This window comes from Macadamia integrifolia, chromosome 9 (genome assembly GCF_013358625.1).
Source record: "Macadamia integrifolia cultivar HAES 741 chromosome 9, SCU_Mint_v3, whole genome shotgun sequence".
NCBI lineage: Eukaryota > Viridiplantae > Streptophyta > Magnoliopsida > Proteales > Proteaceae > Macadamia > Macadamia integrifolia.
This window is the reverse complement of record NC_056565.1, coordinates 11,901,071-11,928,314: the sequence shown is the minus strand read 5'-3', so window position 1 is coordinate 11,928,314 and position 27,244 is coordinate 11,901,071. Positions and strand designations below refer to the sequence as shown.

Below are 27,244 nucleotides of genomic sequence, written 5' to 3'. Positions count from 1 at the left end.
TAGAAGGTGTTAAAAGAGGAAGGGACAGAGTTAAAATGACTATAGGAGAACAACAACAACAACAACAAAAAACCATAACCTTATCCCAACTAAATGGGGTCGGCTACATGAATCCGATAAGTGGTAAGAAAAGATATGCAAAAGCTAGGGCTCAACCCAAGTATGACTACAGATAGAGCTGTTTGGAGGACACTATGTAGCCAACCCCTTTTAGGGGAATGTTCCCAAGATGATGCTCTGACTTTTGTGTTTTACCTCTCTTTTTACTTCTTTACTTCTTTACTTCTTCATTTTTCTTTTATTACCTTCTAATGCCTTTTCTTTTACTACTATTTTTGCCTCTATTGGACCCCATTTAGTTGGGATAAGGTTATGAGTATTGCTGTTGTTATATCCCAGCTTGTCGAAACAACTGGACATCAATCAATCAATCAATCAACCAAAGAGATAAACTCCTAAAATCTAGCCACGACTTGCTGGAGACAAGATTCCAGAAAATCTGAAAATTCTTGTGCGCAAGGTGTTGAAGAAGCTTTCAAACTGGGCCCCATGAATTGGATAACCATTACCTGGTTCATAAAACCAGATCTGAACCAAATTTGAACCATGGGCTTGGTTGTGAACAGAAAATTGACCCAAAACCATAACCATGAAGGCTTCTGTGATCATGCTCTATAGTCCCTTTTATATCGTTCATTTCGCGTCTCCTAACGAAACCGCCATTTGTCGCAAATACAACAGTGTATGTCTCTGTGTGTGAACAAGCAAGAAAGCAGGAAAGAGAGAGTATAGAAAAGAAAATACACACACCTGTAGCCAGGGAGACGGGATACCATAGTATGTATACTCTTGTGGGACATCATGGTTCCTAGCAAGCCTCTCCAAGATTTTAACGCATTTTGGAAGACAACTCCAGTATGTGTCATGATTATTTGACACTAAAGCAACAAGAAGGCTCATAACAGATGTCAAAACTCCCAGATCACGCTCATCCAGAAGCTGTGCCATACAATCTGACCTGGAAAAGCATATGGAGAAACAAAGTTATCAGAATTTAGAAAAATATTAATATAACTTGGAGTGGAGAACATGCATGTTGAAATAAAACATGAAATTAAAACTAACCAGCCATCTACATTCACAACGTCAGGATTTTTTCTGTACAGGCGTAGAAGACACAAAGCAGCCTTCTTTCTTACAAGTGGTCTACAGCTGCTGGACATCTGACAAAGAAGATGCAGCTTGCATCATTATTATTATTCAACTTAAAGGTAACCAATACCAAAAAAAAGAGGTGCTTTCACTTACAAGCAACTTTTGGACATCAAGTGCCAAAGATTCTGAAAACTCTCTCCCACCAATATTCCCGACCTGTAAAAATCAAATACAAAAATAAGAGCAGTTAATAATTTAGAAAATCTATATTGATTAATTGACTGCCAACTAAGTTGCCATGTGGCAGATATAGTGCCAGCCACAGAGGCTGTAGTGTGGGAGTTACCAACAAACAATACCTCTAAGCACATGCATATCACAGACATGGGAAATAAAAAAGGGTCAACAAACTACAGCCTCCTTTACTCATTTGGTAATTTTCAGCAAACAAGCACTTCAAACATAGTAATATTAATCCTCTCTATCTCCTTTCGTTCTGCACTTTTACTCGCCCAAAACACGCCCCCAAAATATTACTTAAATTGATGACCAAAGTTCCACGTGCTAAATATTGTTTAGAACCATGAAAACGAAACTATTAAAGTTTTTCTAATCCACAACAGGAAAAGATATTTCATTGATGAGGTCATGTAAAGTAGGTACAAATCAAAAACTAAACAAAAGGTACATGTGTATTTGCAAGGATCAAAATCAATTTCCTAGCAGTGCAAACTTATGATCAATTTTCTTAAATTCAATCAGGATTTTGACTTTTCTATCCAAGATCACCCTCAACTAATACTTTGACCTTTTTCAGCTTTGGAAAGGTAAGCTCCTCTCCTTTTGGCTGCCTTGAGCTCATCAGATCTGTTCTCCAATCTTGTTACATCTACTGGTCGGGTGTCTCTAGGCTCCCCCAGTCCACCAACAAGGCTGTGGAAACCTTCCTCTGGAAAGGGGTGGACTCTGCTAGATTCCTCCACCCCATCAGCTGGTCTTCCGTTTGCCGCCCCAAAAACGGAAGGGGATCTTGGCTTGCAAAGAATCCAAGATGTCAACTCCATTGGCACCTTTAAGCTCATTCGGAAGCTCACTTCCAAGGACAATAGCATTCGGGTCTCCTGGATCTACTCTTCACTTCTCTTTAAAGACTCTCTTTGGACTGCATTCCCCAATTCCGATGCTTCTTGGGTTCGGTGTAATATCCTCGGCCTTTGCCACATTGCCCTTAGAGCCATCCACTCTTATATCTCTAATGGCCATTCCACTTCCCTCTGGCTTAACAATAGGCACCCATTTAGTGTTCGACTTCATTTAGTTGCCCCTTCTCTTCCTCTATCTGGAAAAGAATCCTTAGTAGTTGTTGGTCCGGTTAGTGAAGAATTCTGCCCATTAATAGGAGTGGATTTGGGTTGATATGACTTATGCAGGATCTACAATTTGCGACATTGCCAGAAAGCTCGCCTTCTACACTACCATCAATCACATCTGGATGGAACGAAACCTCCATAGAAGAACTTCCAACTCCCGCTCTTTCGACAAGATTTGGAATGCCATCTACTTTGATGTTAGTTCTAAGCTCAGCATGCTCCCCTGCCACCCGTAAGGGATTCCCCAAGGAACATGCTCAGGGTCTTCCCCCCTTCATTCTTCGATCCCCTCTGCCCCCTCAGTAGTTGTTGGCCTAGTTAGAGAAGAATCCTGCCCCTTAATAGGGAGTGGATTTGGGTTGATATGACTTATGTAGTATCTACAATTAGCGACATTGCCGGAAAGATCGTCTTCTACGCCACCATCAATCACATCTAGATGGAACAAAACCTCCGTAGATGGACTTCCAACTCCCGCTTTTTTGACAAGATTTGGAATGCCATCTACTTTGATGTTAGTTCTGAGCTCAGCATGCTCCCCCACCACCTGTAAGGGATTCCCCAAGGAACATGCTCAGGGTCTTCTCCCCTTCATTCTTCTATCCCCCCACCCCCTTAACTGGGTTTTTAGCCCTGTCTTGTTGGTCTTAGTTTTTCATTTTTTGCCTTCAAGGGCTTGTACATTCCTTCTTTCTTTCTTCTTGATAATGAGTTTATTATTCACCACCCCCCCCCAAAAAAATACCTTGTCCTTTTTGCAGCCAAGCAAAGAATCAACTCCATGAGCCACTACTCTAGCACGCTGATCAACGAGCATCGTTGCATGTTAGCACATCACTTTCTTGCCCACCCCGATCTCTTTTCATTTGCTTTGGGTTTTTCCAAACCTAATGCAACCTAGCCTTCGTCAATCACACTTAAGCAAAGCATCCAACTATGGCAACGCCTCCTTGCAGGAGATCTGCGCCGATTTTTTTCTAACCCTTTGATAAAAAGATTCATTCTCTTTATAAAAAGTAGGAGTTAGAACCATTAATCAATCACCACCGCTACTTTGACCATGGAACAGAAAGGAAGAAGCAAGATATTTAATGGTTGTAATTAAACTATGTCCCTTAACTTGTTGTCCGGAAACATGTCTGTCGCTTAATCATTCTTTGTAGTTTGTACTACTTGTGTTAAGCATATAGACGATTGCTCTTTCAAAAGAAAAAAGCATTAATACTTGTGGAGTCTTTCTAAGTCGGCGACATGCTTTCAACTGAGCCACCAAAAAAGAACAATTCCTAAACCTTAGGAATAACATTACAATTCTTTGTGAACTATTTCATGTAAGTACCTTCGTAGTTCAATCAAGGATTAAAGTATCAGTCGCTATATCAGTCAACTAAATTTAAGATACGTATCGGAGATACACTAAAGATACACATAAATGGACAGGATATAGATTTTTATATACTTTTGCATAAAACAAATAAATAAATAAACAAAACAAAACAAAAGAATAAAAAAGCAATATATAACACATTAAATAGTATCATGCATAAAGCCATATACACTAAAATGAAGAACACCGTGTAGACAGACAAGTGTATTCGATTAAAGCTGTTCAAAAGGATGAGGTTTCTTATATGTATCTGCTAAACACTAAGCAATATATAACATGTATCATGCATTAACACTAAAATAGGTAATGTATTGAGAGAGAAGTGCACTCAAAATTATTATAAAGGATGAGGTTGTTTAAGAATAAGAGTGACTAGGATGATGTTGTGCACGTGCCTATTATTGAAGAAGCATGATCTCAGTTTAACCCAAGAAGTACTAGTGGTCTTTCCCAAATAGTGACAATCTCGCTTGCCAGTAAGCAGGTCGTGGAGGTTGCAAAGGGGGCAGGAGGCCACCCTATGCAAGGGGTGCAGGGGGCAAAGCCCCTCGCGGAAATTTTTGGGGAATCGTTTACTGGGGTAATTTTGAAGAGAAAAATACCCAAAAAAAATTAAAAAAAAATTGCCTCACAGCCTGTGCACAATTCTGGTTTCATAAAAGGCATTCTTCCCCTTTAAAGAGACGTATCGAGCATATTGAGCTGTATCGGTACCATATCATACCGTATCGGCCAATACCCTTAAAGTTCATTCATTCGGGCAAATATACGTATCAATTGAGTATCGTACCAATACCCAAAATTTTTATAAAATACATGTATCGTATCGTTGAGTATCGTGTCAACACCAAAACATATTGGCCAATATGGTACAACACGCACCGATACTTTAAACCATGAGTTCAATCTCGAGTGGGTTCATGGACCGTGCTAAAAAGATGGAATGAAAAAATAACAAATGTAGCAGGATTCTTTTTAGCTTGAGAGTGAGGGAGGGTGGAGATTAGGTTGGTATCTAGTTTGATGGAGATATTGAGGTTCAACACCTCTTTAATCTTCACAGCCAGCAGTGGGGTGTGGTTCTGGTAATCTGGCAAATAGAGGGGCATGCCCTTCTCCTTTTGGAGGTGCAAATGTGATTCTCCACATACCTCCACAGTGAGCAGCCTTTGGGCAAACTATGAACTCCATCTGACTCCGGCCTGAAGCATTCAGCTCAGTTAGGAGGCCTTCATGGAGTGAAAGACCTTCAAAGAGGAGAGGACTTTCACTCCACTAAATCAACCGTTCATGGGATCATTATGGACTGAACTACAGACATTCTGCTCTATTTCAGATCAAGGAAAAGTGACAAAGATAAAGAGGACAAGTGACCACAAATGTGGCCACACATCAGAAAGGCCCTATGGGGGTCCTTCACTTACTTGTGTGAGCCCCCCACCCGCTCACGCTCCTTACCAACAACCTAGCACTTCTAAGCATTGTAGAAAGAATCGAATATGACCCTAATTGTTCTTCTGGATCGCTCCAATAAGACGGCTTCAACTTCATTCATACACTTGTCAGCTCAGTTAGTGAAGGCAAAGTGTGAAGCATTATCTCCACTGCTCGTGAAATGGAAGGTGGTCTACTATCACTTGGTTTGTTTCTCAAGCTCAGTATGTGAATTTGCATGAAGCAAAATTATTTTCCCAGCAGTGCAAACTTCTGATGAATTTTCTTAAATTTAATTAGGATTTTGACTCTCTAGTTGTAGAAACGCAACCCTAAAACGATACAGAAGATAATGGAAAAAATAGAACAAACAATGCACACGGATTTTATGAGGTTCGGCAAAGTTGCCTACGTCCCTTGTGAGATGAGATCCTATTTCACTATCAATGGAGAATAGGGTTACAGCGCTCGTCCTCACACCTCTCAGTATTGCTTGCATTACAGAGAAAGAAACATTCGCTACAAATATATAGCGAAAAACCCTAATCCAGAAAGTACACAATTGCCCTCAAATAAAAAATTCAAGTGGGGGGCTACACCCCCTGCTATGCAGGGGGGCCTCCTGCCCCCTTGCAACCCCCACGGCTGCCGTCCTACCTGTCAAGGCACTACATCAATACTCCCTGGATTAAACTATGATGGAATACAAGACATCATACACCAACAATTTTCACCTTGGCTTGAATTCTGTCGAGCCTCCTGTAAAGATAACCTGTAGACGTCTTCATCCCCATACCTCATCAGAGGTACAAACCCGCACCTGTTTGGTATGTCCCTCATCTTTAACAATGAGTAATATTAATCAAGTCCAAACAGGACTCGAACTTCTCTGTAGTAACTGGCTTGGTAAACATATCTGCAGAATTGAGATCTGTATGAATTTTTCTCGAGTGAATACTGCCTTCTGACATAAGCCCCCTGATCTTGTGAAATCTCACATCAATATGCTTTGTCCTTGCATGAAACACCTGATTCTTTACAAGATGTATGGCACTCTGACTGTCACAATGTAACACTGTACCTCCTTGCTCCAACCCCAACTCACGAACCAATCCAGCCAACCAGACTCCTTCCTTGGTAGCCTCAACTGCTGCCATGTACTCTGCCTCTGTAGTGGACAATGCAACTGTAGACTGAAACATCGCCCTCCATGATATAGGTCTACCAGCCAATGTAAATACATATCCTGTAGTAGATGTCTTGTTGTCTAAATCACCGGCATAGTCAGAATCAACATAACCCGCCAATTCTGTGGAACTTCCCTTACCACTGAACATAACACCTATATCTTTAGTCTTGCTCAAATATCTGAAGATCCACTTAATTGCATTCCAATGCTCCTTCCCTGGATTACTCATGTATCTGCTAACACTGACTGCATAAAACAAATCCGGCCTGCTACAAACCATAGCATACATGAGACTCCCAACTGCGCTAGCATAGGGGTCCTGAGACATATGCTCCACCTCCTCATGTGTTGTAGGGCATTCCCTTTCAGATAACTTGAAGTGGCTGGCTAACGGAGTGCTAACCGGCTTGGCCTTTTCCATATTGAAACGCTCTGGCACCTTTTCAATATACCTCTTCTGAGTTACCCAAAGTTTACCTGCATTTCTATCTCTAAGGATTTCTATGCCAAGGATCTTCTTAGCAGCACCAAGATCCTTCATCTCAAATTCAGCACTCAACAAAGACTTCAAAGAGACTATATCATGTTTGTTCTTTACAACAATGAGCATGTCATCAACATAAAGCATCAACAAAATAATGGAATTATCGCTTGACACTTTATAATAAACACAACTATCATACTCACTTCTTGTGTAGCCAATCTTCATCATGTGGGAATCAAAGCGCTTGTACCACTGCCTAGGAGATTGCTTAAGACCATAAAGCGACCTCTTAAGCAAACAAACATGATCTTCCTTTCCCTGCACCTTGAAACCTTCAAGTTGCTCCATATAAATCTGTTCCTCCAAGTCACCATGAAGAAATGCAGTCTTCACATCAAGTTGTTCAAGCTCTAAATCATACATGGCCACCAAAGCAAGTAGTACCCTAATCGAAGTGTGTTTCACCACTGGAGAGAATATTTCATTGTAGTCTATCCCCTCATTCTGTGCATAGCCCTTGGCTACAAGTCTGGCCTTATACCTTTCACGATCCTTCTCAAATGCTGCCTCTTTCTTACGAAAGACCCATTTACACCCAATGATTTTTCTTCCCTTGGGTTTTTCCACAATCTCCCAAGTCTTGTTCTTCTATAGAGACTCCATTTCCTCCATCATACCTGACATCCATTTATCATGTTGTGCATCACTCAAAGCATCATGGTAAGAAGATGGATCACCTATACCTATAGTGAGGACATAGGCAACCATGTCCTCAAACCCGTATCTCACAGGTGCTTTGTGAGTACGCTTCCCTTTACCCTTTGCCACAGTATAGAGAACTTCTACTGCTTCCTGTTGTCCTAGTAAAGTCACTTGATGACTTATTTTCTCTTATTGTTTCTGACTCACCTAACTCCACCTGCACAGTAAAACCTTCTTTATTTTCATCAACTGCTTGTGAATTGCAATTTGACTTCACCATATGAGACTCATCAAACACAACGTCCATGCTAACCACAACTTTCTGTGAACATGGATCCCACAACTTGAATCCCTTTACGACTTTCTTAAAACCAAGAAAAATACACTACTTAAACTTTGAGTCTAACTTGGAACGCTGCTCACTCTCAACATACGCATAGGCTGGACAAATAAATATTTTTTTAATAGAATAATCTACTGGCTTTTCTGTCCATACCTCTTCGGGAATTTTACAATCAATCGTCTTTGGTGGAGACCTGTTGATGAGGAAACATGCCATATTCACTGCTTCTGCCCAAAATCTCTTACTCAACCCTGCATTCAGCCTTATACTCCGAGCTCTTTTTAGAAGTGTTATGTTCATCCTTTCAGCTACACCATTTTGTTGTGGTTTCTTTGGAACCGTGAAGTGACGTGTAATCCCTTCAGCTTTGCACAATTCTAGAAACGGCTTGTACATGTACTCCCCTCCATTATCTGTTCTCAAGTACTTAATTTTATTTCCTGTCTTCCTTTCTACCTCAGCCTTCCATTCCTTAAATTTAGTGAACACCTCACTTTTATGCTTCATGAAGTAAATCCAGACTTTCCTTGAGTAATCAACAAAGGTCACGAAGTATTCTGCCCAACCTTTAGATTTTGTTGTTGAAGGACCCCATACATCGCTGTGTACATAATCAAGCACCCATTTACTATTATGTTTTGCAATTTTGAAACTAACCTTACATTGTTTCCCGAACACATAATACTTGCAGAAGTTCAGTTTACAAGTTTTCACTCCTTTTAACAGTTTCCTTTTATGAAGCTCCATCAATCCTCTTTCTCCCATACACCCTAATCGCATATGCCACAGATAAGTATCATCTATATCAGATCCTGCATCTGTAATCATAGATGCTCCACCTGTAACTATGCTCCCTATGAGTCTATATAGGTTTCCAGTTAGCTGTCCTTTCATAACAACCATGACACCCTTAATAACTTTGAGAACTCCACCTTCTGCTATGTACTTGCAGCCATTTGTGTCAAGTGCCCCCAAAGATACTAAGTTTTTCCTTAATTCTGGTACATGCCTCACATCTGCTAAAATTCTTACTATCCCATCAAACATCTTTTGATAGTGCATATCCCAATAGTCTTGCATACAGCATCATTCCCCATTGTTGATATGTATCAAACCAATCCTTATGTGGACAAATATGATATGAACATCCAGAATCTAAAATCCAAGAATCAAAAGGTTGATTCTTACCTAATGATATAGAGAGTACATCTCTATCGTCTCCATCTGAACTGTTAGTCACGCTAGCTTCCTCAGATGTCTTATCGACACCTTTCTTCAAGTCCACCTTCCTCTTCAAGCACTCTTTCTTCAGATGACCTTCCTTCTTGTAATAGTAACAAGAGACCTTTGTCTTTGCCCCTTTTGATTTCGATCGACTCTTCCCAGATCCCTTATGATATGATCTCCCTCTTTCCTGCTCCTTGTCACCTCCGAAAAGACCTTCTCCTTGAGATTTTGTACTACTGGCCTTCTTCCTTGTATAATTGGACATGAGGGCAACCGCGATTTCATCCATCTTAAGGGTCTCCTTCCTATACAAGAGAGTCGTTACCAGGTGATCATATGATTCTGGAAGCGATGACAGCAACAGTAACGCTGTTTTCATCCTCGATCTTAACCTCTAGGTTTGCAAGTTTACTTACGATCTGATCGAACATGTTAAGATGCTCTAATAGATCCATACCTTCCACCATCTGTAGAGAATACAATTACTTCTTCACGAACAACTTGTTTGTTAAGGACTTCGTCATGTAGATGCTTTTAAGTTTCGCCCATAACTATGGTGCAGATTCGATACCCACAACATATTGTAGGGCATCATCAGAAAGATTCAATCGAATAACACTTACCGCATTTTCCTCCATCTCTTCCATCTTTTCCTAATCCTTGTCAATAATTTTTGTAGGTTTCTTGGACTTCCCCAATAACATTTTCGTCAAATCCTGTTGTATCAGAAGATCCTTCATCCTTTGACGCCAGAGTGTGAAATTGTTCTTCCCATTGAACCGCTCGATATTATACTTGACATTCTATCCCTTCCCTGCCATCGTGATAGTAAACCCTAGAAAACGGAAACCTAAAGCTCTGATACCAATTTGTAGAAACGCAACCCTAAAACGATGCAGAAGATAATGGAAAAAATAGAACAAACAACGCACACGGATTTTACGAGGTTCAGCAAAGTTGCCTACTTCCCCGGTGAGATGAGATCCTGCTTCACTATCAATGGAGAATAGGGTTACAGCGCTCGTCCTCACACCTCTCAGTATTGCTTGCATTATAGAGAAAGACACCTTCGCTACAAATATATACTGAAAAACCCTAATCCGGAAAGTACACAATTGCCCTAAAATAAAAAATTCGAGTGGGGTTGTGCCCCCTACACCCCCTGCTATGGAGGGGGGGCCTCCTGCCCCCCTTGCAACCCCCACGGCCTGCTAACCGGCTAGCGGGACAACCGTCCTGCATGTCGAGGCGCTGCACCAGTACTCTCTAGGTTAAACTGTATCCTACATCCCCTTTAAGGTAATTGGTCAAAATTGCAAAGATAACATAAAGCATAGGTGGTTGATGTATTCCAAACGGCCAGTAATGGAGAAATATCTCATATTTATCGTACCAGCCACTAATAGTAATCAAGAATGGTACAATCAAATAGAATAGGTATATTCTTCGGTGCCACTGTAATCTCCACACCACATTAGAAAACAAAAGCTGATAGGATGACAAAGAAAATATGAATAGTGAGAGTGACTACCTAGTGGTGCCCATTTGGGATCACCTACTGATCCAGCAGCTTATAAACCCATTTTGAACAGACAGGTTCAACTATCGGGGCAATGATCTTGCGCGGCTATATGGATTTATATACTGCTCAATTTTAATATCTCTTTAATTCAACAATTAGGATATTTTAGAAATTTTACCGGACTAATGAGTCTAAATTAGTCCAGATTTTGGTTGATTTTTTTAGGTATGGTTCTATCTCACATTTTGGGATTACTTTGAAATGGTTTAGGTCAGTCTTATAGCGCTATCATACAGGCCCATTTTAGGATACACTTCTCAGTACTTCTATTAATGTTAACACACTTTTTACAATTTTATGGCCTACTATTCATTGTTTGTAGATCAAAAGAAATAGGGTGGGCAAGTGTATGTCTAAAGCATTGTATTCCTATGTTTTCATAGGTTTTTGTTAATGACTTGGTTCATGCTGCTTTTTGCAAGAATAGCGATTGGTTTCTGAAGAACTAATATGCATTGTGGATTTGCAAGGAGTACTAGAAGCCCATCATCTAACAAGAAGAAATTCATTTTCACAAACTTCTTTTCTACACTTTCTCCGGTCATTATGCAACTCCTAGAGTCATTTCATAGACGTATTACTTTTTTTAACAGCCAACCAGGCGTAGACTTTATCCACCCTAAACCCTAGCTCTGAACTTTAAATATCCAAGCCTTTTGATGAATCTTGTTGCATTCTGCTATAGTTTCAAGTTTCAACTCAACTACTAATTTCCATACCAACCCTTAATCGATTGAACCAAGCTTCTATAACTTCCCCAATATCTGAACCCATCTATTTTCCTCTTTTCTTTTTCTTTTTCTTCTATGGGGTGGAAGAAGAGGGGAGTTCCTCTTCATTGCTGCACTGTTATTCTAGAACCATACACCACGTGTTTGCTAATTTAGCAGAGTCGACTCTGTTGAAGTTTGTGCCACCCCAATAGATTGCTTGAACATTTTTTTTGGGTACAAAGAGATCTTACAAATTACAAGAAGTGAAATGAAAAGTTATTTATGCTCATATCCAAACCTAACTGTCTCATTTAAGCATAAACTACCTGCTTGCAAACATTTCTGTAACTCAAAACAGGAGCATGAATTAAAACGGAAAAAAAAAAAGGGGGTGGAGAATCCTTCAATCCATCAACTAAAATAGCTCTGTTTATTCCATACCATGGTCAACGCCAAGCACTGGAAAGTTTCATTGCGCCCAATAATATCATTGCGTACAGTATTAATGGCCAATCTGAGAAAATCATGGTTCTCATTAAGCAAACATGATGTCACAATGTATCCAACCTGCAGAAATATTAGCATGATAAACATACCATGTCAGTGCAGCAGTCATCTGCAGTTATCCAAGAAACAGTTCAACAAAAGGTTGAGGGTGAAACATGAAGAAACGGAGGATATAGTTCAATATTTCAATCAAAATTTTCACAAAATATTTCAGTTTTAACACTTATCAAAATGAAATAGAATGCAAACTGAGGGTTCTTTGAAATTTCTTTTCTTTTCTTTTTTTTTGTTCCGAGGTCGGTGTCATTTTGGCCATTTTGATGGTATATTTCAGTTCAACCAAAATTGAAACCGAAATCTTGAACCTTGACAGTGGATAGATGAAGTATGTTTCCCTAAAAACAACATATAATCAAATCATGCTCCAAAAGTGTTTGAGAAACAAACTAGGCTCTATATTCTATAGCCTTCCTAAGTTTTGTCAAATTTATGTCATAATCTTTGTTTCTGTTATCCATTGAGTTACATCATCGGTTTCTTTCTCCCCATAAACCCCATTTGAGACGGTATGGAAGTATGGATTATGCAACCATCTTCCAAAGAATACAGTGGGGTTCTTTTTTTTCTCTTTTCTTTTCTTTTCTTTTGACAGGCAAAGCAAAGAAAATTTTGATGGTTAAAACAGGAAGGGAAAAAAAAAATTTACAAGCCATTTGCTAGCAAAGGCATATAGACAATTAGAAAATACTTTACAGGAAAAAAAAAATCTTCTTTTTTATTCAAATGAACAAATAATATATTAACAAGAGAACCAGTGGGTGTGGGCGTGGATGCCAGGTAGATGAGGCGGCAGAATAACGCTTTTTAATCATACATGCACACAGCTGCCAGGACAACTGTTGCCAATGCAACCCTGGATGCTGCTCAGTCCAAGCTGGGTGCAAAGGCCAAGGAGTGAGGGATTGTCTCAGTAGGTAATTAGCTATCTCATGTTTTGGTCTTTTTAGACAACAACAACTCTTGTATGCATCAACCTGGAAGACTATTGAAAGAACAGCAATGTCCTTTGGAAAGAGGCCAGCTTTAGGTATGACCAACTGACCACCAAAAAAAAAAAAAGAGCCCTCTATGTCTTATTCAGTCACCTCTTCATTTTGTCGGCTTCCTCCAACTTCTTGAATGGCTTTAGGTTTCCCCAATGCCACGTCTGCGATATCCAGGAGAAGTTTCCACAACACATAGTCATGGTGGTTTTCCTTGGACCTCACTCAGAAGTCTGAGAACCAAGTGACAGAATTTCTACACCAATACCTAAGCAATGGCACAAATTCTTCCAAGGAGACAACCAGTGAAAGTTGAGTCACTCCACATTTGTACAGCAATGGAAGATTGAGACAGATTTCCTACTCCGCCATGGAGATGCACAACTTTTGCACCTTGCCAGACTAAGGCATGTACACAAGTCCAGTCGTAAGGTGCAATGAGGCACATGCTTATCCTTTTATATTTCAATAATTCTTTGTTTTTCATATCATTATTATGAGTTGCTTTTATGTTGCTAGAAGTGTAGATATTTATGAGATATTTTTGGTAAAATTACATGTTTCTAGCTTTTAATAATATAAGTATTGCTACATATGTTATTGCTTTCCGAATTTCCATCCAATAGAACCCTACGGAATTACTAGAAGTATGTTGAAGCCTGAAGAAGAGTGGTGCATAGGGGAAGAGATTTAAGTATTACAAAGGTAAGATAGAAGTGTAAAGAAAAGGTACACAAAGGAAAAGATTGAAGATCGATCGGCCCATGGTTCAAAATCTTGCCGAGATATCGTCGATATCTCGGAAATTTTGGACTTCTTTTTTTTTGGCCAAGACGAAACAGCCTACGAAATGAAAAAAGTACAATGTTTTGGTCGAAATTTCGTGTAACATATCGGTATGTTGCTGAAATGTTACAGCCCACATGCTACTTATACATCATTTCATGAGGGGTCGAAATTTCGACTTCAACTTATCTGTCTCAACCCAACTCGACTGTAACTTCACAAAATCAGTGCATTGCCAAGTTGTTTGCCACATCACCACATCTATTCCATTGAAAATCACTCCAAGTTGAAGATCTACACATTTCCAAGCCTTGGAAAGGTAAACCATTTTCCCCCAAAACCATTTTTTTTATATAGTAATAAAAATGCATGTTGTTTGGGACTTGGGATATTGCCATTTGGGACTTTGAGATTTCAGAGTAAGACAGGAGTTGAGGACTTTAGTTGGGACTTGAGAGTTAGGGAGTTGAATACTGTATTACTCTAGTACTCTAAATATTAGTTAATCAATGTTGAGGTATGTTTTGATCATGGTTAGATCCATTATTTACTTGTTTTACTATCGTATTATATCTTGTTCTAGCAATATATTAAAAATCTCCAAAACAGTTTGATGGTTCTGCCAAACAAGGGTGCAACTCTAAAACACTTCCATTTTCAATATTTTTGCAAATATAAGTTCTAATCATGTTTACTAACCTTAAAAAAACTCCTCACCAAGTTTTAGGTCATAATATAGTTGTTTGACCACCGAAACAGGCAACCGCGTCTCAAAAAAAAAAATATATATATATATATATAACTCGCCGATAATTCGGTATTTTGGTGGTTAACGAAACGAGATTTTGAACCTTGGATTAGCCCAAAAACAAAAGAAAAAAGAAAAAAAGAGCAGCTGCATTACTGCACAACAAACCACGTCAATCAAGTTCCAGTCATAGTTGCCACAGTGCCAAGGCGAACAAAGCGTTGGAGGGTTGTCTAAGCGCTTAGGCAAGAAAGCATCCGCCTTAAGGCGAACAAGACGACCAACTGTTATTTTTTATTTTTCCTATTTTCTAACATTATTATTTAGTAAGCTACATATAACTTGTATCATAAAAAATCAACATTAAGCTACATCATGTATTAAAAATCAACATTTAACCACATCAAATCATAAAAAATAACACTAAGTCACATTAAGTCATAAAAAATCAACATTTAGAGAAATGCTCTAGTTCTATAATAAGTTTGACTGGTCAAATGGTTTTATTTTTACAAGAGACTTTTTGTATTAGATATAACATAAAATCAGCTTCTCAACAAGTCAAAGATTACTTAAATCTGAGTTGTAATGACAAACTTATGCTCCGGGTCAAACTTATTTTAAAGTGCGTGAATGTTGTTAAAATCGCTTGAATGAAAATTTCATGGATATCAAAACAAAAGATTATTTTACCGGACTTATGGTTTTTAGCAATGTTTTAACTTTATAGGATTTATAAAATTTTCATAATGGAGAGAAACCCCAGCATTTAAAAGTTGAAAATCGCCCCTATAACCAAAATCCAGTTTTTGTTCTTGGATTGGGGTTTGACTTTTTATCTTTTTGGAATTTGATTTTTAAACTATTTTTATTGGATTCAAATAGGGGATATTTGCCTATTTATGAATAATATCTTAAGTAAATGAAATAACGAATTTACCTAAATGATAATTGGCATGAATAAGTGTCAAAACACAAGGCGACATGCAGTGCCTAGACGACACCTTGACAACTATGGTTCCAATCCTCCTCTTTCGCTTTCTTCCTCTCCCACTCACCCCCAAATTATTTTTTTCAGGTTTCTCCTAACAATGTAATGTTACCACCTATGCATTTCCCTTGCTGCTCCCATTCTCCCTGCTGCATTCTTTTCCTTTACCCCCTAGTTCCCATGCTGCTAACATTTTTCCCTTTTTATCCTGTTTTCCTTTCTACTTCCTCCTTTATTTCACAATCTTCATTAATTCTCTTCCTTCCTCACTCCCACTCTCTCTAAATCCCAAACCCTTCCAAGATACAAAAAATTATATTATAAATGTGAAAAAACATAATCAAGAGAAATTTTAAAGTCAGAATTTAGGATAAGATTCTCTAAAATATGAGTCCATCAAAAGTTTGTCAAATTCACCTAAGCTTAACATGTAAGAAATCAATTATTCAAATTAGTGATGCTTATACCTGCTTTTCTGGGTACTTAGGTGCAGATATTAAAGACACAGCTTCCATGTGACCAAAATCTACATCATATCCCAGCATATATATGTAGAGCATTTTCCAAACATATTTCTTCTTCTCATAAGGTGCCAAACCCTGTCAAAAGGATACCGGAGCTGAATCATTATAGATTTTCATAATCCAAAGGACTAGTAAAACTTTAAACTAGCGACAACTTGATGTTCAGATCATTTTACATGGTTGTACTTTATCAGATTTATTATGAATGTAAGGGAAAATTTACCACCTTTGAATATAAGATGTGCCAAATGAGTGCACAATTCTCGGGTATTGTAGAAATTTAGGTATCTATGATTCAAAAAATTAAGAGATTTAGTTCTAGAGGGCAGACCTCGGCGCAGCAGTAAGGTTGCTCCATTGCCACCTATGGTCGCAGGTTTGAGTTGGGAAACAGCCTCTCCGCGAAGCAGGTGTAAGGCTGCGTATATTATGACCCTCCCCAAACCCGCAGTGGCGGGAGCATCGTGCAGTGGTACGCTCCTTTTAATGTTGACTAAATTCTGGTTAAGTAGTTAGAAATATAAGTTACCTAGTGGTTACCTAGACGTGGTGGCAACTATGAATATAAGGAAGAGCGTAAAACTTATTTTTTGGCAAACAATCAGTGAGAAGAATATGATTTACTCATAAAGGAAGGGGTGCAAAATAATAGTACTTGTGAATATCTGCTTTGATGGAATTATAAAACCCACTTCCAAAATGGGCTTCATGGAAGCTCCCTACAATGGAAACTCAATATATGGTTCTAAGCAGGACAGAGAATGATCTTCCATGTAGTGTTAAGACTTGAGATATCAGTAAATGGATGCATCATGAAGAGTTATATAACCATTCTATTCAGTTGCAGAGGTTTTAGTTTATGATTTCGCAGAACAGACTCATGTCAGGATTTCGCCCCACTCTTTAATGAATGGAATTGTTCAAACTTGAGGTAAAGCACAGTGGATATTCACTTAATATTACCAGATTGGTACACGAGACTACAAGAAAATAAAAGCAATGATAAAAATTCCAAAAAAAATACAAGATTTCATGAATGTGCAACTTGCTGCTGGTGTCACCAAATCACATTTCGGAAGCAATGAGGATGTGTTCTCTCTTGTATCAACCTGCAAAGCCTTCAGGTGGCAGAGACTAGAAAGGGCATATCATGTTCTTTGTCTTAGCATCGTTTTCTTCTGTTCTTTGTCTTAGACTAATTTTCTTCCTCTTATCAGTACAAGGCAGGGGGAGGTTGTCTATGGCAACAAACATACAGAATTTACCAACTGAGCTAGGCTGGCATCTTCCACTATAAGGCCAGACCACCCTGCTCTCAGTTCGTCTTTGGACATTCAGACATTAGGATACAAATAAATGGGATGTATAATAAGCTAGATATCCCCAAGATGTGTCCAGCAAGATTAATAGCTTCAGTTTGCAATTTCAAACACGGAAACTAAGCATTTTCTTTGACTGCCACTCTACCAGGCAGCAACAAATGAGCTGCTGTTTTATCTCATTTGCATTGACCAAAATGAGTTCTTTCTGTTGTTGTATACCAGGCACTGCCACTGACAAGAAATAAAGTAGGGCACCCTCCATCAAGCAGTAACCAGAAACGACAACTCCACCCCCACCATGAGACAAAATTCAACTACCATAATACTCTCAGAGGAACCTTGAACTCCAATATACAAACGGTTTGGAGCATTTAATCTTCTTCATCTAGTGGTGACCACTAGCAGATGGTGATAGATACCAGAGTGTTTCCGAATCCTTAATTGGATAAAAAAAAAATCAATAATGATAATCTTCTAACAGTTTGGAGCATTTAACCTTCTTCGGCCAGTGGTAACCAATAACAGAGGATCATAGATCCCAGAGTGTTTCCGAATCCTTGATTGGATAGAAAATCAATAACGATAACAACAAAAATGTAGGGGATTGAAAGGGGAAGTTTTTCAGATAATAGGGGGAGAAAGAAGAGAATTCTAACCCTTTCATTTTTGAAACGAGTCCTGATGTTGCCAAGCTCCTTATCAACCCTGAGCCTCTCCTGCTCTTTGTTCTGGCAGTTTCGAACATCGCTAATAAAGACGGAGAGACCTCTCATTCCAGACAAGGCCATCTCCTCTCAGATCCAGCGAGGGATCGATCGAACACAAAAAGCTTCAGCAGACACGAATCTACGATTCTCCTCTCGATCCTGTCGAGCCTCGGGTCAGATCCGATTGACGACAGCCGAGATCTTCGGGACAGTCTCCTCCAATTCCCACTCTGCCCTAGAATGTGTTACGACCAAACCGCCAAAAGAGAATAAGACGATACAGAGAGAAGACTAAATTGATCACCTGGAACGAAATAGAGAGCTGGACTGAGAAATTTGGACAAGAAAACCGTCGTTCACCTTGGGGACGACTTTTACGGTTTTTACTTCTACATGATTACATTATTCTACCAACCCTCGTTTCTTCTTTTCAATTTTAGGGAAAACAAAAAAAATGAAAAAAGGCTTTCTGAGCCTACAAGGCCACCTCTTTTTATGTTGGATGAGCCTATAGGCCCTATACCTCCTCACATGTATTGTTATAATTTTTTTTTATTTTTTTTAGAAAAAAATGTGAGAAAATAATGATTTAAAAAAATATATACTTTGAGAGGGTCCCCAAGCTTGCTTAGGCTTTCCAATTATTAGGAAAACCCATGCTATTTCCATCCACCCGTGTGAAATCAATAAATTGCCATCCCTGATGGTGCTTCAATATGCATTCTCATTGGCCATGTGCTAGTGCATATCCAATGTTTTTAATTAACAATTTTAAGCTTGAGAAAAAATAAAATTGTTTGGTTGGATAATCATTATCTCCATATATCCATGCGGAAAAACATAGTCTGCAATGAGGGCTTCTAATGGTGAGGTGCAATGTGCACTACACCTAGCCCTATAAAGATCAACTATGAGCATATCATATTCCCAGCTTCTCTCCTTTTGACCCATTATTATGTGGGTCTACATATTGACCCACCCGATTAATGGGGTTTAATCCTGAAAATGAAAGATTAGTCTATTATGTTCACCCCTTTTTCTTCCTTTCTCCTTGCCTTGCCCCCCTTCCCTTGCACTGTGACCTCCTTATTCAAGAAATGAGTTGGTCTTGATCGATCTCGTGTTGAACTCAATCGTGTTATAAGTTTCAACTGGACTTCTCCTAATCGGGCTAATCAAGCATTAAACGGAATAATGTACTAAAAAAGGCCTTTAAGTGTATACTTAATTACACCCAATAATTGATAACAGTATTAATATATAACCTATTCTATCCAAAAAAAACAAAATATACATATAAATGGCCGAGCTAAATGTGTTAGACCGACCAGGCCAGTGCTCGTCGGTCTTACCTCTTACATCGTGTATTGCCTATTTATAAACGGGCCCAACCAATCTTTAGACGGTCATGACCTGTGCGAGCTTGGGATTGACAACCCTAATTTCCAACCCCTTGAGTCGCACATGGCTGCGGAGACAACAAACTCCCTTTTCCATGTAAAAAAAAAATAAAAAATCAAATGGAGTATAGCATTCCACTCAATCGTTGACGATAACAACTACTACGCCACATTGTTGATGAAGCACTGTTGAATAAATAAATAATAGATCACTTTATTCACTAAAAACACAAAATCCGAACAAGGTTAGGATAAATTGGTGAGGTTAAGTAGTTCCACCAGTTGCTTTTCTTAAGATCTTAATCAAATGGTGTAGCTAGGTTTGTGTGAATTGGTCTTTTAAGATAAAACAACCCATGTAGTTCCTCTTGTTGGGGATCATTTACCATATTAAACATATGAATAACCCTATAGTTTTTAGAATGCAATAATTATAAAAGGTATTTAACCACTGGTATAGTCCCTGAACCAATATCAATAAAGTACTCCCTTCATAGATCTTAAAATACATGATCATATAGATTTACTATATCTATAATAATCAATGAGACATCCATGACATGAACCATAAATAGGAATAGATAACTACCTGTGTAAGTTTAGAAACCCCATGTGCATAGATCATTAACATCTGTCCTATGTGGTTAAACATTACTCCCATGGAGATGACAACGACGAACTACACAACTGGAGTCCTTCTACTGAGATCTTCTGCAGCCTCTTATTCTAGGTTTTCTCTCTTTCTATGCACTTGCTCTTGTGAGAAAACCGTATTCTTAAAACCAATAAGGCATTAAGTAATGGCTGCAGAGACCGTCAATATTTTATTTATAATATAATCCCTAAAACCTTATTCCACTCTCACAATGGAAAAAGCTAGGAGTTTCCTAATCATGGTGGATCTATAATTGCTTGGGCCCAATGGATCAATCGGTATTAGTTAAGCCCACATAAAAATCCTAACAATCTCCCAATTGGGCTATACTGATACTGATGTCTTTCCATTGATACCTGGCCAAATAATCCCAATACTGAATACCACTCAAACAAACTTTGATTCAATCAATAATCTCTACTGTTGAACAATAGTATAAAATACACCTCAATATACGGCATATAACTATCTAATGTTACAAACAATATAAAACTATCAATCCAAATCGTCTGGAAACATATATATATATATATATATATATATAAGGAATTGATATCATACCTGTGATCACTGTTAGTTAAAACGTGTTTGTGTTTTTTTGCCGTTTAAAATGCGTTTTCCCGCATGCTATTATACAATACGAAAAAAAAACATAAACGGCAAAAGAATCCGTTTTAAACGCGTTTTAAACGTGTTTTAAATGGCCGTTTTAAACGTGTATCCGTTTTTTAATGGTAAAATAGGAATTTTATTAAAAAATGTAATTAATTAATTAAAAAAAAAAACTATTAGTAAAAGTGAAGAGTGAAGACAATATGGTAGTTGGTTTTTTATTTTTAACTTTCATACTATTTATAGGAAAAAAATCTCATCTTCTTATAACCCAATGAGTAAGGAGAAGCTAAAGTTAGCAATATCTCATTTTCTTGTAGCCCATTGGGCTATTTTATCTTGAGACTCCTAGAGCTTTTGGAATATTAGATGCATGTATACAGGTAATAATCTCTCAAATTGCATGAGTATACTACCTTTTTTTGGTTTCGTTTTTTTTTAAACTACACGTTTAATACTCGTACCATTCATTTTTGTCCGTTTGCCATTCCCTGTTTTTTTTACCATTTTTTTTACCGTACTGTTCATCGTTTTTATCTGTTTAAAACCCGTATCGTACGTTTCTATTTATTTGCAGTTTCCGTTTTAACTAACAATGCCTGTGATCACATGAAATATACATTTCCTTATAGGTCATTTATTTATCTAAAGACCATCCTACCTTGAAAACCTCATATGTATAAAACTTTGATATTTAATCAACACTTGGCAAACCGCCATTTCCTTTAATTAATATCTTACTTTGGCATACCGCCTATGGCTAATTGCCACTTCCATGGATTTAGGTTTAATACCACCATAAATCACAAACTTTGGCAAACCGCCTGTGGTTAATCACTACTACCATAGATTTATGTTAAATACCACCATAAATCACAACCTTTAGCAAACTGCCTGTGGTTAACCACCACTTAATTGGACTTAGGCTAAATACAACCATACATCACAAATTCTAACAAAATATCATCAATTACCTTGATTTATCGTCAATTACTTTAGCTAAGCACTGCTAGTAAACCTTAGCAGGCACAACTTTAAACTTTGACTTTTACCGTCTTTAAACTTTTGTTGTCGCTACCATGATATATTTGGTTAAATGATATCATAAAACTCCCACTAACCAAGTATATCAAAAACCTCAATAATACCAATGTCAGGAAACATGGTTCTTGAGTACTTTGTTGATAAACTTGGGTGACACCACCTTTGGGCAAATGTCACATTTACCTTGAGAAACGCACAATTGAACTAAATGTACCACTTTTATGGATTTCACTCATTCCTAACATGTTTTTCACATTTGAGATGAATATATATACAGAAGTGTATGCTTTAATGTGTTTCTTAATCAACTAAGGATAACACAAACAAATGAAGCATAAATGGACATAAATAATTTAGAGAGAAAGATTTAAGACAAAATCATTTCAAAATTGCTCCAAAATCTTTGTAAACTTAATAGGGTAACAAAATTGTTCATATATCCCTTCAGTTGTGCTTTGATCAGCAACAACACCTGTTTGGGTTCCTTGAGAGCTAAAACCATATCAAGTAACCCTAAAAATCTCAGGTATGAATCATACACACCAAATAACCAGGCTATTTAATATGTACATCTAACAGATAAACTACAGAATAAATGTACATTTAGTAGACAAAACACATAAGAGTCACAACCGTAACTATATTATTATCATTTGGGGTAAGAATGCACTGGTTCTCTTGTAAATCCAAATTTACTGTGAAAATATAATTACTTTTATCACATATGGGATTATAAACCTCTAAGTTATAGTCATTTTCATACATGTATTTTCTTTAACTTGGGTGACATCACCTTTGGGCAAATGTCACCAACTTTGCTGCGCTTGGAAAAACTATGAAATAATAGGATGTGCTACTTTGGTGGATTCCATCCAATCCGTTTATAGCTTCCTATAAATATATTGTGCAGCATAAAATGTGCAGAATATCACACCCAGTTTAATTATAACATATTTATCCATCATAGGGTGTTTTAAACAAAATGACATGAATATGAATTTATTATATATTTCAGTCATAAATAATTATTCAATATCATGATAATAATAAATCAATGCAAAACTCAAAATAGTTATTTTGCATGAAAAATAATATAGTACACTGAATTTACTCTCCCAGTAGTAGCCTAGTATATTGACCTTCTACTAGTAACATCCTCCCACTAGCAACATAGTATACTGAATTTTTCTTTCCACTGGTCGAGCCATATAAAATAGCTTAAGATCCATACTTCTATCATCCCAGTTTGTTCGACCAGTTATAAATTAATCAATTTATTAGATAACACAATTCGTTAAATGTGACATACATATAAACTTGTTCACATAAGCCTACAAAATAAAAGAAAACCAAACATTTATCAATTAATGTTCATAAATAGGTTTTAAAAGAACAATGACAGTGTATCAGAACTTGGTATTGGATTGATCAAAACCGATATTAATCCAACCCAACCAATTCGAATTGATCCAATCGAAATACAAAAATAACACAATAAATAAACCTACAACCTCTGGTCATAGTCATGAAATACTCATCCACCTTATTGCTATTGATCAACTGTCCAATATCTTTTAGGGCAAAAAATCATTGCTTTAAAAGCATAATACCAAACTATTGATTGATTTTCTTAATATATAAAACTAGGTATTTTAAGCAAATGTAGACCTCCATATTCTCAAGCCACTTTTAAAGACATTCAGTTTAATGGTTCAACTCAATGAATAATAATTCATTCAATGTTTAATTAATGTATGTAACATCAATAAAATTAAAACCAATATTACATCACTAACCATTAAATATAACCAGAGTGTCAACTGAACTACATTATCAACCTTTGGGTTTGGAATGCACTGGTCCACTCAAAAACTATAATGACCGTGGGAGCTCTTCAACTTAAAAAATTACTGTCACTTTTGGATGAATAGCAACTTCTAGGTCAAGGTCTGCCTAAAGTGCACTTGCATTTATGCTTATTTTTTATAATGTCGCCTTTGGGCAAGCATTACCTAATTCATGCCAATAATTTTCTATGCCTTTGAAAATAAGACAAAACCTTTGAGTTGCAAACCTATTGCAGTAATCTTAGATTTTACCACTTTGGTGGGTTCCATCAATTCCGCTGCAATAGTTTACATCTACACCTAGCAACTTAAATTTGTGAGTTATTTAACCATGAACTAAATATCATTTAAATGTAAAATAACAAGCATATAACTAAAAAAAGATAGACAATACAATGTTCAATTATCAATTATTTTAAGAGTGTCAATCGAAACTGCATTCCTGACCTTTGGGTCTAAAACATACTGGTCTACTTAAGTTTCTGCTATTACTGCGAGACTTATTATAACTTTCAAAAAGTACTGTCATCTTTGGATGAACAACATCTTCTAGGTTGATAAATCTCTACTATGTTTTTTCACTTGCTTTAACTTTAACTTTTCTTCGATAATGTCACATTTGGGTGAACATTAGCAACCTTGCCACCAACCATTATTCTTTGTATTTTTAAACAAATAAGATATTTGATTTGTATTATATTACAATAATGTTGAATTTTACTACTTTGGTAGATTCTATCAAATATTACTGCAATAGTCTACAAATTAATTCCGACAGCTAAAAGTGGGATTGTTTAAGCATGAATAAAAACATTCATAAAGAAAAGCATAAACTACATTACCAATAATAAACAAGTTCATATTCTGATATGCAAGTAATGTATGAGTTGATTTTCTTTTATTTATTCCAATTAATATGAAAATTATAAAGAATCATTAACCACCCATACTTGTAACTTATACAAAACATACCATAAAAGTTGATCAAAATTAGGCTCATAATATATCAAAACGAAGAGCACGAAAAACTGAACTTAACGCAAAAAACTATGGTGAAAAATTATTCACCGTTTGCCCGTACGAGCTATTTGAAGTTGCCAAAAAAAAAAAATTCAAAATCAATATAGTTTCCCAAACCAACCGGTTCGGCCAAGCGGTTTAATATGGTTCGGGCATATTAGTTCCGGGTCAAAATCAGTGTCAATTGGTAAATGACCTGGTCAAAATCAGGGTCAATTGGTCAATGGCCTGGTCAACCTTTGACCGAGTCAAACAGAGTTGGTCATGAGTTGACCCACTGCACCCAGGGTCAACTCGATAGGGTTTCCGAGTTGACCCGGCAAAGACTCGTCGTCGTTTTTTTTTCTCTCCTCCGACAATCGATTTTTGGTGGCACGTGCCGACGCGTCCGGAAGTTTTCGGTGACTTATGGAATACTGCCATGACTGTCTTCTCATGCTCTATAACTTTCGTGAATAATTTTTCCCATACGGGATCTTTAAGCGATGGTTAAAATGATTTTCATGATTTGGGATCCAAACCTTATACAAAATTAATTTTCCTTTGATTTTGATTGATTCTAACACTATAAGGCTTGGTTTTGATATCAATTGTTGGGGATCCTTTACCATATTAAACATATGAATAACCCTATAGTTTTTAGAATGCAATAATCATAAAAGATATTTAACCATGGGTATAGTCCATAAACCAATATCAATAAAATACTATTTTCGTAGATCTTAAAATACATAACCATATCTATAATAATCAATGAGACATCCATGACATGAACCATAAATGAGAATGAGAACTACCTGTGTAAGTTTAGAAGCCCCATGTGCATAGATCATGAACATCTGTCCCATGTAGTTAAACATTACTCCCATGAATATGACAATGACGAACTACGCAAGTGGAATCCTTTTACCGAGATATTCTGCAACCTCTTACTCTAAGGTTTTCTCTCTTTTTATGCACTTGCTCTTGTGAGAAAACCATGCTCCTAAAATCAATAAGGCATTAAGTAATGGCTGCAAGGACTGTCAATCTTCTATTTATAATAGAATCCCTAAAACTCTATTATACTCTCACAATGGAAAGAGTTAGGAGTTTCATAATCATAGTGGGTCTATAATTGCTTGGGCCCAATGGATCAATCGGTATCAGTTAAGCTCACATAAAAATCCTAACACCTTTAGCCCACGTGCCACGTTAACCAGTCCCCACTAGGAAGCACTTGGACTGTACTAATCGAAAGACAAAAACACAAGTTGAAAAAAAAAAAAAACCTCACATACCATAATTGAGGGTATATATATATACAGAGAGAGAGAGAGAGAGAGAGAGAGAGAGAGAGAGCGAAAATTTGAACGTCAAGATGTGTTATCAACCCTCTTACACATAGAGATGATATGCCTTTCAAGGCAACTCTTTGAATGGGTATGCCCCTTTTACAGAGGGTACACCAGTACGAGCTCCTAATAAAATGAATGTTCACAAGTGACCCGAGCCCATGACAAAAAGAATGTCAAATAAAATAAAAGGCTGGTTATACCACCAGTATACCTAGATGTATCTATCTCTCCTCTTTCATTGGAGAAGTCTCATATGCCCCTCTCAGTCTAATCCTCCTATTGGTTGAGATTCTAATTTCATGAAAATTGATGGCATGCCTTGCCACTCCTGCCAAAGAAAGTTAGTTTGTTTTTGGTAGTTTGTTCTACCAATTTGCGTCATACAATACATATTTTCCCCCTCTTTACACTTATTTTCTTCTTATTTCATATTTTTAAATTTATTTTATTTTCTATCCATTTCTATCAAACTAAACAGAGCTTAATAGTTGAATCTTATCACAAAAAACGATGAAGTGAAAACTTGGAACTTTATTCTGATTCGCCACTGTGTCATTGGTCAACAATTTTTTAAAATAGAGGTAAAAAAGAGTTTTCAAATATAATATGAAAGTGATGTCATTGTAAAAATTACATAATTTCCGAGTAGACATATGAATGACAAGATTTAACCTCGTTACAAAATATGTGTTATAGTATGTAACTTTTTTGTATTGACACCCTTCAAGGTGTAAAATAATTTGTAACCTCGTTTTTTGGCCCTTGTGTATAATATACCGTATTTCAAAATAGGGGAAATATTGTCATCTCAAATACATACTTGAAAAAAACGTGCATGACAATGACAAGTTTGATAGTGATTTGCTTTTCTCATTTTCTCCCTTGGAAAACCATTTTATATCATTGACTTAAAGGACTTCTGGAATATTAAAATGAACAATCAAAGAAAGATGTCAAGTTTTAAATACCATTGTAGACATGTAATTCACACTCCCATGGATATGGATCCTATACTGCACTATACCTGGTGTAGTGGAGGATCTGACGACTGAGAGCACTTGGGCACCCCAAGGGTGTAATTTGTTTTTTTTTTTTTTTAAATTAATCCCATTTCA

General features: G+C 37.2%; 1 protein-coding gene across 1 annotated transcript in view; it reads right to left on the bottom strand.

Annotated features, from left to right (window-relative positions):
• Positions 1-18,642, bottom strand: part of LOC122088895 (AP-2 complex subunit alpha-1-like) — a 51,783-nt gene extending 33,141 nt beyond the window's left edge. Inside the window, exons 1-6 of the mRNA XM_042658257.1 lie at positions 18,164-18,642; positions 16,129-16,260; positions 12,028-12,153; positions 1,309-1,371; positions 1,126-1,223; positions 811-1,018 (exon numbers count right to left, since the gene is read on the bottom strand). Coding sequence (XP_042514191.1) covers positions 811-1,018; positions 1,126-1,223; positions 1,309-1,371; positions 12,028-12,153; positions 16,129-16,260; positions 18,164-18,295 — 759 coding nt within the window. The 5' untranslated portion in view covers positions 18,296-18,642. The remainder of the gene's footprint in view (positions 1-810; positions 1,019-1,125; positions 1,224-1,308; positions 1,372-12,027; positions 12,154-16,128; positions 16,261-18,163) is intronic.
• Positions 18,643-27,244: the final 8,602 nt, after the last annotated feature.